Source organism: Diabrotica virgifera, chromosome 2 (genome assembly GCF_917563875.1).
Source record: "Diabrotica virgifera virgifera chromosome 2, PGI_DIABVI_V3a".
NCBI classification, from domain to species: Eukaryota; Metazoa; Arthropoda; class Insecta; order Coleoptera; family Chrysomelidae; genus Diabrotica; species Diabrotica virgifera.
Genome location: NC_065444.1, coordinates 100,996,958 through 101,012,098, shown reverse-complemented (window position 1 = coordinate 101,012,098; position 15,141 = coordinate 100,996,958). Strand labels below are relative to the sequence as shown.

The following is a 15,141-nucleotide window of genomic DNA, read 5'->3' as shown; positions in this document are numbered from 1 at the left end:
TCCAATATAGATGTTGTAAAAGTTTCAGATCTTTATCATCTATTCCAATCATTTCTAGATATTCAAACAACCTATCATGTTGAACTCTATCAAACGTCTTCTCAAAATCTATAAAGCAGACGTAAATTGGTTTCTGTACTTTCCATGATCGTTGAAGTAATGTTAACATTGAGAACAAAGCTTCCCTTGTTCCCAATCCTTCCCTGAAACCGAATTGTTTGTTTCCCATTGTCTCTTCACATTTCTGCTTGATTCTATTAAGAATTATCTTAAGAAGTAGCTTGAGAGAGTGGCTCATGAGACTAATTAGTCTAAAGTCTTTACATGATGATATATTAGGTTTTTTTGGGAGTGGAATAAATGTAGACTCTAACCATATCTGTGGCATCATGCCAGTCTCATATATATGGGTATAAATGTTTGTTAGTTGTGAGACATTGTCGTCATCCAGACGTTTGAGCCAGTCTGATGGGATTTGGTCAGGGCCTGGAGATTTCCCATTTTTGCTCTGTTTGATGGCTTTCTCTACTTCCGCTTTTAAAATACTAGGACCAGAATACTTTGTGGTGTTAAGTGGTGGCCTCGTATCTAGGAAGAGCTCTTTTATATAGTTAGTCCATTCTTCCTTTTTTTCATCCAAGTCGAGAATTATTTTACCTTTGGAGTTTCTCATAAAGTGAGGAGTTCTTTTTCTCTGAGTGTAGGTAATTTCTTTAAGCTTTTTATGTTTATTAAACTCGTCATGTTTTCTTTGTAGTTCTTCCATTTCACGACATCTTTGTTCCATCCAGTCCTCTTTTGCTCGCTTAACCTCGTATCTTATTTGTGGATATATCTCTCTATACCGAATCTCGTCTTTGTTTTTCCAATTGCTTCTTTGTTGAATAAGGTCTAGTATTTTATCGGTCATCCAATCCTTTTTCTTTGTTGGGTCTTTTTCTGGTTTCAAAACTTCGTTTGCTATGGTGACCATGGCGGAATTCATGATATCTAGATTTTGACCGATATTTTCTTGTTCAGATCTTTCTAACTGTTTTTTAATCTCACGATTTATCTTATTTCCGAACTCATCTGATATTACGGCATTTCTTAGGAGTCGAGTATTAGGTTTCTTCTGCGTTGTGGGGGCTTTTATTCTTTTTAGTTTTAGTTTGAATCCAGCACAGAGCAGATTATGGTTAGTTGCTGCGTCTGCACTTGGGTATGTTTTTGCAGATTATGTAATACTGTTTCTAAACCTTCTATTAATAATAATGTAGTCAATTTGATTTCTGACTATCTTTCCCTCTTGATCAGCTGGAGATTTCCGGGTATATAGTCGTCTTTTAGGTTGCTGAAACAAAGTATTTGCTATAATGCATTTCTCTTCTTGGCAGAACTGTATTAGTCTTTGCCCTCTTTCGTTCCTTTCTCCAAGTCCATACTGTCCGGCTATATCTTGTGTGATTTCGGCACCAACTTTTGATTTGAAGACTCCCATAATAATTGTAGCTTCATGTTTTTTTGTGCTCCGGAGAATTTGTTTAATTTGGCTGTAGAATTGCTCAATTTCTTCATCTGGTTTGTCAGCTGTTGGTGCATAGACTTGTATTATATTAATATTCAGTAGTTTATTTTGGAGCTGAATCATCATGATACGATCATTGAAGGGGACGAAATTTCGGATACAGTTACGAATTTCTTCTTTGACAATGATTGCGACTCCGTTACGTCTGGGTCCTTCTGCCTTTCCCGAGTGGTATACAATGTATCCATTACTCTCAAATATGTTTGACCCTAGCCATCTCGTCTCGCATATACCTAGGATGGGAATGTCTAGTCTGGCCATTTCTAGCTGAATATTTTGTAATTTCGCACCTTCAAACATAGTTGTTACGTTCCACGTAGCTATCTTGTGGATTTCCACGACACGGGGTTTTCGTGTGTTGACGACCTGAGACGCCCCGTGGTCTGGTTGTGATCTTTCTCCCCTGCCGGATCTTGGATTCCGAAGTCCATGATCATTAAATGTATGTATAGTTTCCTTATCTGTCATGGGAAGCTGTACTAGAGATATCCACAAGGATCTTTAATGTAGTGGTTTCTCCTGGCCTTCTACATCCTGTTGCCGTTGACCATTTCCTGGTTCCTCCGCCTTTGAGACCGATTTCTCGGTCTCAGGACAACAGAGTGCCCTACCACTCACCAACTCATCCGCCCGAAGCCGTTGGTCAGTAAGTGGGGGATTGCTTATACCGGCAATCATTCGGTGAGAAGTATTGATAGAAGAAGTGATAGAAGTAGGTAGATACGTAATATTAATACCGGCTATTTTGAAATATATTAATATTTTCTGAAGCCATTCTCTTGTGGCATTTTAATGCAATTTACTATTTTGTTGGGAATGATCCACAATTTTATTTTAAAATATAAGTTTATTTGACGTTTCAATTTCCCAAGTTGAAATCGAAAAGTCAATAAACTAAAATTTAAAGTAAAATTCTGGCTTATTCTCAACAAAAATAGTTAATAACAATGAATTTTCTTCATTCGTTTACTTATGCAGTTTCTTGTTTCTTTAATATTCTACTCTAATATAATGAATTAATGTTAATATACATTATTATATTGTCTATTATATCTGTCAAAAACTACACAGTAATTATATCTGCATAGGCCATTCTATGATTGTTTAATATTTTAATCAGCCTCTCCATTGCATTTCTCTGAAGCTAAGATATTGTTCGTCCGCTATGGACACGATTCATGCGTCACGATTCATTTTCAAACAAATTAAGTCAAAACATAAAGTGAAACGTACGCCGATGTGTGTAGTATATAGTATACAGTATATTATAAAATGTATATACATATCGACGTTCGTTTCACTTTATGTTTTGACTTAATTTGTTTGAAAATGAATCGTGACGCATGGGAACAGTTATGGTAGACGAACAATAATAACTCTCTTAAATGTAAACAAAAATAAACGACACTAAGATTTCAAAGAAATTACAATTAAGTAAAAAAAGCCAAGGAGTACAAGAACGTAGGTACTTCATCATTCAGCGTCATCTAGAATCGATTCGTGTTCTAACCTCATCCTTTACCTACTCCTTAACTCCTTTTATTTTCCAATATTCTGGATTTTGACTTCATTCTTTAGTGTTATTACCATGACAGTTCTTAATGTTGTCGTTTCGTTTCCGTTTTCTTGTTTTCTTTTCTCGGTAATATTTCGGCTCTAGATTTCCTGAAAAAAATAAGATCTTTTTCTTGTTGCGTCGACGTTAAAAACTCATTTTAGAAGTTATGATATAGTAATCGGAGTTTTATACAAAAAGTTTCAGATAACGAAGCGGTTCCTCCTCAATTACCTCCTAGACTAATAACTCTGGATGATAAAAAGGAAACTCCACCATTACTTCCAGCTAGAGTTACACAACTAGCTAGTAGCAAGACAGCTCCTGCGGCGACTAAGAGTGAGGTAATAATTATTAATAATATTATTATAAATGTGTCATGTACCTATTTATAAAAAGTTCAGCATGGTCTAACACCTAAGATGAAACCATCAGATATAAAATTTTATCAATCCTCTAGGAGGCATATCAAAAAATATGAATTTCGCTCAAGAGTTAAGTACCTACTTTTATATTTCACAACATTGAAAATTGTTATTATGAAAAGTTGTTCAGATTGACAAACTATGGTTCAATATGCAATTGCATCTTTACTTTACTTAATATGATAACTTTTTTATTATTACCAGAGAACGGCAGTTCTCGCCAGTGGCGCACACCTACACCCCCACACTCGACACTATATATACACGAAATTTTTGATTTTCTAAATGTGACTGAATAGAAAATTGGGCCAACTCCCATCAAAGTTCAGTAAAAGACTCACCCATTCATATGTCAACCATCCATTTTGGTCCAAGGGTGTGGATTTTACGGCCCTTCCTATTTAGGGTCTGTTTTTCGTTCTCGTCCCCAAAACTCCCAAAAACTTCGAAAATTTAACTCCGACTTTTGCGGCTTCTAATAGTACCTTTCCAACGCATGTCTAATTTTGAAAATCGGTTATACCGTTCAAAAGTTACCAAGCTCAGAAATATGAGTCAATTTTTATTTAAAACAGGGAAAATGTTTGTGGATATGCATGTATGTATGTATGTATGTGTGTGGAAAAGTTAAGACGATCTGAATTTTTCTTTCTGTGTTCGAAGAGGGGGTGAGGGCCGATTCAGAACCGGTGTAGTTTGTGAGTTTTGGAAAGGCAATCCAAATCTGCAATAACAAATGGGGTTTCTGTTTAAGATTTTAAAGTTACCCCCACCCCACTTCCAGGGGGTGGAGTGGGGGGTCGCGTTTAGAGTTATTCGATAGATTTTGGAAAAATATTAAACACACATTTTTCAATTTTTCGATCCAATCTTCATTTCGCCAATTATTCGATCATCTTGCGAATTATTCGGTCGTCTCAGGCGACGAGCCCCCTGGGCACCCTGGGCACCAGGTACCTCGGAGACTATCGCCGTCATGAAATTCGTGTTCAGTGACCTCCAAAACCCCCAAGTATCAAAATTTAACTCATTTCCGTCAATATTTTCTGAGTCATAAATTTTTTATGCGAGTTTTTAAAAGATAGAACACTTTAAATATCTTGGGGTCTCAGTTAATAGAACTAATAATAGAAGCAGACCAAAGGAGACAGTACCCACAGAAATTTTAACAACTTCCTCAAAGATAAGAAGCTTAAGAGCAAACAGTAGCGATTAACATTGCGGCTCTAATTTTGAATATTTTGTCGAGATATTTGGCACACATATTCGTAATATAATAAAGAATGGCGGTACAGAGCCCAATTTCAGAAATATGTTACTATGTGGAAATTACTCTATAACTAAATGAATTATTCAAAAAAGGAGCCTGTACCGCCATTAAGAAAGACAAAAAAATACACTTTCTTCAAATAAACTTTTTATCCCGTGCCTAGATTTTGTGTCACATTGGAACTACTAAAAATCGATTTTTTCATGACAAGAAATCGAACGTTAATGACTTGGCAACATTTCGCGCCTATGTGTATAAAAGTTCTTATTTTTGATAGTATAAACGTCACTGTCAGTGTCGAATTACCGACGCACTGTTGCCTCACTTTTGAAAGTTCGCAGAACTTTCGCAATTTGTTGCGTTTGTTGACCGCGTTTGTTGCTACCTGTTGATCGCTACTGTGTGCTCTTAAGGTACGATTCCGACAGTGACTGCAGACGGCAGGCGGCGACTGCAGGCGGTAGTTAGAGTTGTCACCACAACGACGTCATTACTTTACACAATTAATTTGTATATTTATTAGCAACTGACGTTCTGCCGGAATCAAAACAGGAATTCTGCAGTCGGAATCGTAGAGTATAGAAGCTAATATAATATAATATACAGGGTGATTGATTAGTGGGTTAAAGCTCAATAGATCCGCTGTAGTAATAGATAGCAATAAAAGTTAATAACAAAAATTGTAGCCAACTTTGAGCTTCACATTACAAAATTAGTTAGAATGTAACAGGTTATTCGATAATACAATGGCAGACCAAACTTTTGTTTTTTTAAATGGAACACCCTATATTTTATTTTATATTCGAAATCCTGTTAACTTCTCCATCATAAAAATATTAAGGTTTGTTATGTTATACAGGGTATTTACAAAGTTATAACCAATTTTTTATGAAAATCGTAGCAAGTTCAACTCCCTATATAAATAAAAAGAAGCACAACAGCAATGGTTTATTAATGCCATATATTTTTATTTATTGTCAAAACTTTCAATAATTATTGACATTGCTAATTTTCTTTATATCAAATACAGGGTGAGTCAAACCGCAAGTACATTATTTTCTCGGTAATGTTAAATGGAACACCCTGTATTTTATATCATTATTGAAAAGTAACATTACCGTTCTTTAATTTTTTTTGTAACATTCCCTATATCCAAATTTATTGGTTTTCGAGATATTTTCATTTTTCAGAGCAAATTATTTTAGGTGTTTAAATTTATCTAAATTTTAAGTAAGCCATGACTGAATTGACAATAATTGACGATTACTGATTATCAACCCGGTAATAAATGTAACAATGTAGCAAATAAAGAAATAAAAATAATTTATTAGTACCTAATATATATATATATATATAACCGGTTCTATAGCGTTCTACGCCTTCCGGTACCCAATCGCCAAGCCTGTCGATCTAGCCAGTCATTTTCTTGAAGATTTCTTTCTGACATGGCTTTTGTAATTCCTTGTTTCCAGGAGGTCGGTGGCCTGCCTCTTTTCCGTTTTTCTGGCGGTATCCATCTCATTGTAATTTTTGGTAATCTTTTATCTCCCATTCGTTGGACGTGTCCATACCAAGTAAGTTGGTTTCGTTGTACCTCGTCCACTATTGTTTTCTGCTTACCTACTTTTTCTCTGATCTGTTCATTTCGAACATGGTCCCATCTAGATATTCTGGCAGATCTTCTAAAAAAATCCATTTCAGTAGTAAGCAGCTTATTTTCGGATTTTTTTGTCATTTGCCACACTTCGGAGCCATACGTTAAAATTGGTTTCAGAATAGCGTCGTACATCCTCATTTTTGTATTTAAATTTATGTTATGTTGCCATAAGACAGGGTTTAGGGCTCTAGTAACCTTTCTAGCCTTCGTCACTCTATCATCTATACTGGGTTCCGTTCTTCCACTATTTGTTAATTTAATCCCTAGATATATATACTCTGTACAACCCCTGATGTAGTCACTTCCGTCAAGATCTAGGTCCTCCTGTTGTATTTGGTTACCGATGTGTAGATATTGTGTTTTCCTTATGTTTACCTCTAAACCCCATTTCCTGTATTCTTCCATCAATTTTCTGGTCATATATTCTAAGTCTTCCTTATCTTGGGCAACTACCACCTGGTCGTCTGCGTAATTCAAAGTGTATAATGTTATGTCTCCGATTGGTATACCCATACCACTGCATTTCTGCTTCCAAAGTCTGAGAGCACCGTCGGTATATATATTGAAAAGAATGGGAGATAAGCAGCACCCTTGTTTAAGGCCTTTTGTTACTTGGAAGCTAATACATTTTACAAAAAAAAAACACAACCACAACATGCAACATTTTTGAAACAATTAAAACTACTTTTTTATGTAAATGTAACAAATAGAGAAAGAAAATTTGTAATAAATTTTACAAAAAACACACAAACATAAAATACAACATTTTTAGATTGAACAATTGAAGACAATGATTGAAGACAATTAAACACTGTATGTAAATGTAACAATGTAACAAATAAAGAACGAAAAATAATTTATCAGTAATACTTTTGCAAAAAAAACATGTTTGAAAAAATTATAAGCTACTTTGAATAAAATATTTTTAATAGTTAATTACATAAGGTGTTCAAAATTACCTCCTAACACATTTATGTACGCATTAAAACGATAATTGAATGAGCTACTTACTCTACGAAGCATTTGTAAATTAACACATCAAAATACACTTTGTATTCTATATTCATCTTATCCCTTGTTTTTGGAGGTATTTTATAAACATCATTATTAACGTAACCCCAAAAAATCAGTCCAGTTTATTAAATTCTGGTGATCTGGGTAGCCACGCTATTGGTCCATTGAAAAATGAAAATACATATCTCGAAAACTAATAAATTTAGACATAGGGAATGTTATCTAAAATTAAAGTACGGTAATGGTACTTTTCAATAGTGATACAAAATACAGGGTGTTCCATTTAAAATTACTGAGAAAATAATGTACTTGCGTTTTGACTGTAGATATTTGATATAAAGAAAATTAGCAATATCAATCATTCTTGAAAATTTTGACAGTACGTAAAAAATATGGCATTAATAAACCATTGCTGTTTTGCTTATTTTTATTTATTCAGGGAGTTGAACTTGTTACGATTTTCATATAAAATTGGTTATATATAACTTTGTGAATACCCTGTATAACATAACAAACCTTTATATTTTTGTGATGAAGAAGTTAACAGAATTTCGAATTTAAAATGAAATATAGGGTGTTCTATTTAAAAAAAAACATAAGTTTGGTCTGCCACTGTGTTATCGAACACCCTGTAATATTCTAACTAATTTTGTAATGTGAAGCTCAAAGGTGGCTAAAATTTTTGTTATTAACTTTTATAGCTATCTATTACTATAGCGGATCTATTGAGCTAATAAATCACCCTGTATAGAGTAGAGAAGCTAATTAGAATTAGAGTACTAAACTGAAAATTTACAGAGCAGCAATTAGACCAGTAATCACATATGGTGCTGAAATTATATGCTTGACACCGAAAGATGAAGAAATATTGAGGATCATAGAGAGAAAAATCATTTGGAGAATAGCAGGCCCACCAAACTTGGGTAAGAACTCATGAACCACGAAGTAAGAGAACTTTTGGAAAGAGAAGATATCGTTAGATTTATTAAGGCACAGAAACTCAGATGGATGGGACACAGAAAGGAGAAATCCAAAAAGAAGCAGTTAATAATGGATAACCGTAACCAGAAACAGGAACGAATTGAAAAAAATGGTAGAAGACGCCAAGTCACACAATGAATTGTAAAACCAAAATGTTAATGCGAATTGATTCCTACGACAAATGAATAGGAAGAGCTCAAAGAGGACGGCTCCTCTAGGCGTGTAGAGTGTAGATGACATGAAGATGTACTCACAAAAATGTTTTCTGTATCAAATATTCATACATTTTAGTAATGATACATAAATAATACTGATGTTATAGTTAAAACAATCGTTATTTAGGGGAGTCATGATAGAACGAAAACATGCATTGTTTCGGAATAATTCAAGCAAGCTTATATTTTTCTAAAACTTTTTTTGTTAGTTTATATACATGTTAAAGTAAAAAGTTCTACTCACAGATTTTGCCGCTAATTGTTTATTAATTGTTTAAATAATAACAATTGTTTTGTATAAAGAATTTTAAAAATATCGTTGAATTCATTATGTTACTTTGATCCAATATGTTTCTATTTTGTTTTTTATTATGCTGAATCCGAATATGGCATTATAATTTGAAAATTCTTATACAGAAGCTCTTATACAGTATGTCTGCGTAGGAAGGAACCATATGGGAAACTTTTTTATTATCAATTTTATGAAAAGAAGTTATTCTTCATAAAATGCTTTGCATAGTCCAAAATCTAAAACTTAATCATCAGATATCAAATTTTATCAATTTTATAAGGGGTATGTCAAAAATATGGATTTGGTAAAGAGTTAAGTACGTTTATATTTCAGAATATCAAAAATTGTTATTATGAAAAGTTGTTTGGAAATGAAAACTGTGTTTTAATATAATAATTACATCTTTCTAATTGAAAAAAAATCAATTTTTTTCTCAAATGACGGATACCCATCATCATTTTATTTCAATTATGATAACTATTTTATTATCAATTTTACGAAAAAAAGTTATTCTTCATAAAATACTCTATCTGTTCTAAAGTCTAAGATACAACCATCAGATATCAAAACTTTTCAATTTTATACGAGGTATGTAAAAAATATGAATTTTGCTTAACAGTTAAGTGCCTTTATATTTCACAATATTTCAATTAGAACGATGTAATTGAACACTAAAATATATTTTTTATTTCCAAACAACTTTTTTTAATAATAATTTTCGATATTGTGAAATATAAAGGTACTTTACTCTTGAGTAAAATTCATATTTTTGGCATACCTCGTATAAAATTAATAAAACTTGATATTTGATAATTGCATCTTATATTATATACGATGCTGAGTAGTTTATAAAGAATAACTTTTTTTCGTAAAACTGATAATAAAAAAGTTATCAATAGGTTTCAAGTTACGCACACATACTGTATAAGAGCTAAAAAAATATTTTTGTTAAACATTTATTATTGTTGAGGCTTGTTATTAAATGTATTTTAGGTAAGTTTTACAGAAAAAAGTTTTGATCACTTTGTATATGGTACATTCCATGTCAAATCACTCAGGCAAAAAATTTTGGATCTCCGATTTGTCTGAAAATTGGTATATAGCTTCTGCGGGACGTAAAAATAAGATATTTAAGGTAAAAAAATCTTCTTCTTCTTTTTTTTTCTCAAAATGTTATTTTATGCGATTTTACAGTGATTTGGTGTTTATTTAAACAGATTTGCATTTTCTGTCATAAAGTATCGATGAAAAACATATTTTAATAGAAAGGACTCAAAAATGTCATTATATGGCATTATAACAAGTTATTTTGAATCAAAACAAGTTTTTGATCAAATTTTATAGTGTAAAAAACGTTAAAATACGTTTTTGCATTTCCTCCATTCCCAAAATACATTATCATCGATTTGGCTGAAAATTTGCCCACAGATAGCCAAAAGATAGGACTTTAAGTGGTTAGAAGGATTTGAATTATATTACAATACCAAAAATTTACATGCAGTAATATCAGACTCAAAAGTATATATTAGTCCAGTCGGGATAGCATTTGACCTTGAATGCCGAGCTGCCCAAAATTTTATTTTTCTGATCTTTAGGGGAGTCAATAGTAGCCTAAATTTAAAATCACGAATGAATTCCTCCGTTACGTTAGCAGCCATCTTGATTTTAAAGGAGAACCTGTTTTGCTGAATATCTCCGCCATTTTTAAATTTTCGACAAAAATGGTAGGAACTGAAATTGTTCCAAATAAATCGTATTTACAATTATTACAATTTCTTTTTAACAATTTTTGTCGTGAGGTCGATATTTTCGAGTTAATTTTACTTACAGTAGACGCCTATATTTTTGACTATAATATTGCATGTAACTTTTTTGGTATTGTAATATAATTCAAATCCTTCCCACCACATAAAGTCCTACATTTTGTCTATCTGTGGGCAAATTTTCAGCCAAATCGATTAAGATGTGTTTTGGGAATGGAGAAAAATGTAAAAAACGGTATTTTAACGTTTTCTACACTATAAAATTTGATCAAAAGCTTGTTTTGAATCAAAGTAACTTGTTATAATGCCATATAATTACATTTTTGAGTCCCTTCTATGAAAATATTATGTTCTCCATTGATACTTTACGATAGAAAATGCAAATTTGTATAAATAAACACCAAATCACTGTAAAATCGCATAAAATAACATTTTGAGAAAAAAAGAAGAAGAAAATTTTTTGACCTTAAATATCTTATTTTTACGTCCCGTAGAAGCTATATACCACTTTTCAGACAAATCGGAGGTCCAAAATTTTTTTTGCTCCAAAATTGAGTGATTTGAAATGGAATGGCCCATAAACATTTTTTTAGCTGGTAATTTTTGGTTTTTATATCACTTTTTTTTATCTTTCTTAATTTTCTCAAAAAGAAACAGTTTATTCTATTTCTGAAGTAAAATAATTTAGTGTATTTTAAAGATTACATCCTAAGCTAAAAAAGCGCATATAAAATTGTAATAAGTATGTTCAAACTGGAGTAATACCGTCGTAAAGTTGTGGTAATTCTGTAAAATTACGAAGTTTTCAAAAATTACATTTTTTGAGACGTCGCACAGTGGGGCAGGAGAGCTAAAAAGTTGGCATAAAATGAAAATACCAAATGCAGTATTTTCTGTCGCATTCATTTTAATTAAATAGTACACAATCCTGCGTATGATTTGGCATCATTTTTTCCCATTAAATCCCCCTCCACCAGTTGCGACGCGTCGCAAAGGGCACATGGTCCCGTGTTAACAATGCATAGGCCGCGATAACGTGATTCGACTTACGTTTGATCCACTTATTTCAAGTCAAAAGTTAATTTACTAGTAAAATTGGCTACGGATATTTGATCTTCAGGAAAGTGACAATATTATTACAGATGTGATATAATAATTAAGTAAATACAGTCTCTTATAATATGTTGTTTAAAATTACCTGTACAAAATATCAAAATATGCATTTTTCAAAAAGAGCAAGTGATTTGTTAGTGTTCCCAGACTGATCCAACTTTAATTTTGTTTTATTTTGAAAGCTTGAGTATTATTCTTTAAAAAGTCATTTTAACTTTTTGCTCATATTTGCTCCTTTTTTTATAATTGTATTTTTTGTGAGGTTATGTTGACCTAATTAAATTGAATAACACTCTATTCTAATTTTTCGTTATTTGCATAATTCAATCAAAATAATTCAAGAAAGTGTACTTTTTGTTGATTAGTAGTGATCCACTGATCACAAGCAAAAGAAACAAAAAGAAAGAAATTAGAAGACCTGCCAGTGGAATCACTGCATATTAGTGCATAATATATTATGTTCAAATCTCCGAATGTGCAAGATGTTGACGTCACATCTGATGATTCTGATGATGATCTGTAGTTTAAGTTTTTCAATATTTTACTTACGAAATTTTATGTTATTTTTATAAATATGCGGTAAATGGTTTTAAAGAACAATTTGGTTAAGCAATTTTTCAAAAATAATGTTAACACAATTGTTTTGAGATATAAATAATATTAGATAATAAATCTACATAAAAACAAGTAAATTAGACTGTAGATTTATTTTAAATTAAAATGACTAAACTTCAAATATCATTTAAATCAATATCGGTAGTAACTACGAACATGCAGCTTTGAAAATTTTGAGCAAAACACTTTTTGAACAAGCCATCCTTCAAGGAACAATATTTGTAAAGCGAGGCCTAGGAAGAAGAAGAAGAACATCCTGGTTAAAGAACTTCAGAACCTGCTTTAACACAACATCTGTGCAGCTTTTCCGCGCTGCTGCAGATAAAATTAAGATTGCCATGATGATCGCTAACATTCGGCACGGATAGGCACATTGAGAAGAAGAAGAAAACATTGAAAAAACATCGTTCTTGTTTATGTACACACAACTTATAATATTTGAAAAAAAAATTGGCCATAATATATCGACAATGATTTAATGCCAACTTATGTTGTCTCTTGCCCCACTGTGCGTCGTGTCATTTGAACTAATTTTTGAGATTTTTTTTGAATCAAACATCGTTTAGTAAGATGTTTGAAAGGTCAGTTGTGCAAACTTGAGAGTTTTATAGAAAAATTGTATTAGTTAAACATTTTTGTACCAACACTTATGTAAAACTTTGTACTTATGCCCATAAATTTTAGTTCTTTTTACTATAGCCGTAAGATAGCTTAATTGTTCTTCTTTCATGTCTAATTCGTAAAATTTCATTTGATCCGTTAGTTAAAGACTTACACTAAAATAACTCAACCGTGCACTTCTCCGAACGATAGTTTACAGTGCGCCAATGATTTTGAGAAGGGTGACTTTAGCGTTATAAATAAAATATATTATAAAAGCTACAGAATTAATTTTAGAAAAATCTTTATAAAAGGTTTTTTTGTAAAATTTTCTAAATTTTTCAATGGTCAAGTCAGTTTTTTACTAAAAATTATAATTTCGAAGATTTTTAAAAAAACATCAAAAAATGAAGCACCCACTTCTCGAGTAGAACTTTTTGTTATGTTGTTTATTAAACATTTGTTAATGAAATTACAAAAAGTTCTATCTTTTAGATTTTTTCCGAAGTGAAAATCTATATGCACTCCCCTAATTAATGAGATTTACTATTGTAGTACATGTCTCAAATGAATGTTTGTGTACATATACATATAATAATTATCATTTTTTAATAAAAAAAACCTTTTTTACAGAAAGATGATGTATCGAATCGTCCCATATCTTTAGAAATGGATTTCGGAATTTTGATCCAAAAGAGTCCAATAGACATGAAATTCTACGGCGATTTTCAAATGATGGAGAAATTTAAAATCAAGAAACCTTTTAAAATGGAATGTGTAGTGTTCCTTTTTAAGTCTATCATCATTTTTACGTTTAGTGAAGAGGTAAAAATATAATAGGCTTTATATTAAAGTAAAATGACGCTAAACTAAAATCTAAAATCACAATCAAGATGCACTAGAAATAAACAAACCACACTTCAATGTTACGAGGATCATTCCCGAATCATGATTTACAATGCATATATATGATTTACAATGCAATGTAGATACCTACACCTACATTGTATAAATTCCAAATCATGATTTACAAACTGTATACATTGTAAATCATGATTCGGGAGTACTACTCGTAAAATTAAAGTGTTGAAGTGCATGTGTAACATTGAAGTGCATCTTGATTGTTATTTTACTATACCGGGTGGTGAATTGGAACACGGGCCATAGGAAACTCAATGTAAAATTCTAAACTGTTGAATTCCTGCTTCCCTAATTATTTTACATCAAAAGTCATAAGAAACTATTTGTAGAGAATTGAAATCTGTATTGAAAACAACTGTTAATATTGTTCTACGAACAATAATTATTCAAAATTTTGTAAAAATATAATACAATTTTCAGAGAAATACGCCAAAGTTACGCCACACACATTGCAATAATGTGTATAAGTTTGCATTCGGTGACAATGAATTTATTATATTTACAATTTGAACTGTCAATTTCTTTATTTATTTGATCATTTATTGTTTAAAACAGAATAAAGTTGATCAGATACCCTCAGTTAAGGAGAAAGTATTAATAATAAAGATATTTTCTTCAGTCAATAGTGTAGGATAGTGTAGGAATGTGTTTAAATCGTAAAACAATTTTAACTTCTGTTTTTAATACAGACTTCAATCCTCTACAAATAACTTCTCATGACTTTTGATCTAACATAATTAGGGAAGCAGGAATTCAACAGTTTAAAATTTTACATTGAGTTTCCTATGGCCCGTTTTCCGATTCACCACCCTGTATGTAGATAAAAATGCGTGGACAATAAAACAGTTTGAAATCAAACAATTAAACCCCTTTGAGATGTGGTGCTACAGGAGAATTCCCAGAATATCGTTGACTGAAAAAGTAACTAATATAGAGGTGTTACAAAGAATGAAGAAAGAATGTGAAGTCATAAAAACTGTTAAAATTAGAAAGATTCAATATCTGAGTCATATAATGAGGGACGCGAAGTACGTATTCCTTAGGTTAATTATGTAAGGGAAGATACAAGGGAAAAGAAACCCAGGACGACGCAAAATATCCTGGCTAAGAAATTTGAGAGAGTGGTTCCGTTGCAGCTCATTAGAATTATTCA

At 31.9% G+C, this 15,141-nt stretch overlaps 1 protein-coding gene across 9 annotated transcripts in view; it reads left to right on the top strand.

Moving 5' to 3' along the window:
• LOC114343928 (uncharacterized) overlaps positions 1–15,141 on the top strand; it is a 215,803-nt gene that overhangs the window by 168,852 nt on the left and 31,810 nt on the right. For 8 of the 9 annotated variants that reach the window (XR_007696454.1, XM_050643896.1, XM_050643899.1 and 5 more), the window contains 2 exons: positions 3,324–3,466; positions 13,701–13,892. Coding sequence is in view for 8 of the 9 variants with exons in the window: in XM_050643896.1 (XP_050499853.1) it covers positions 3,324–3,466; positions 13,701–13,892 (335 nt within the window). In the remaining variant the exon portion in view is untranslated. The remainder of the gene's footprint in view (positions 1–3,323; positions 3,467–13,700; positions 13,893–15,141) is intronic. The other variant, XM_050643895.1, reaches the window with a different exon arrangement.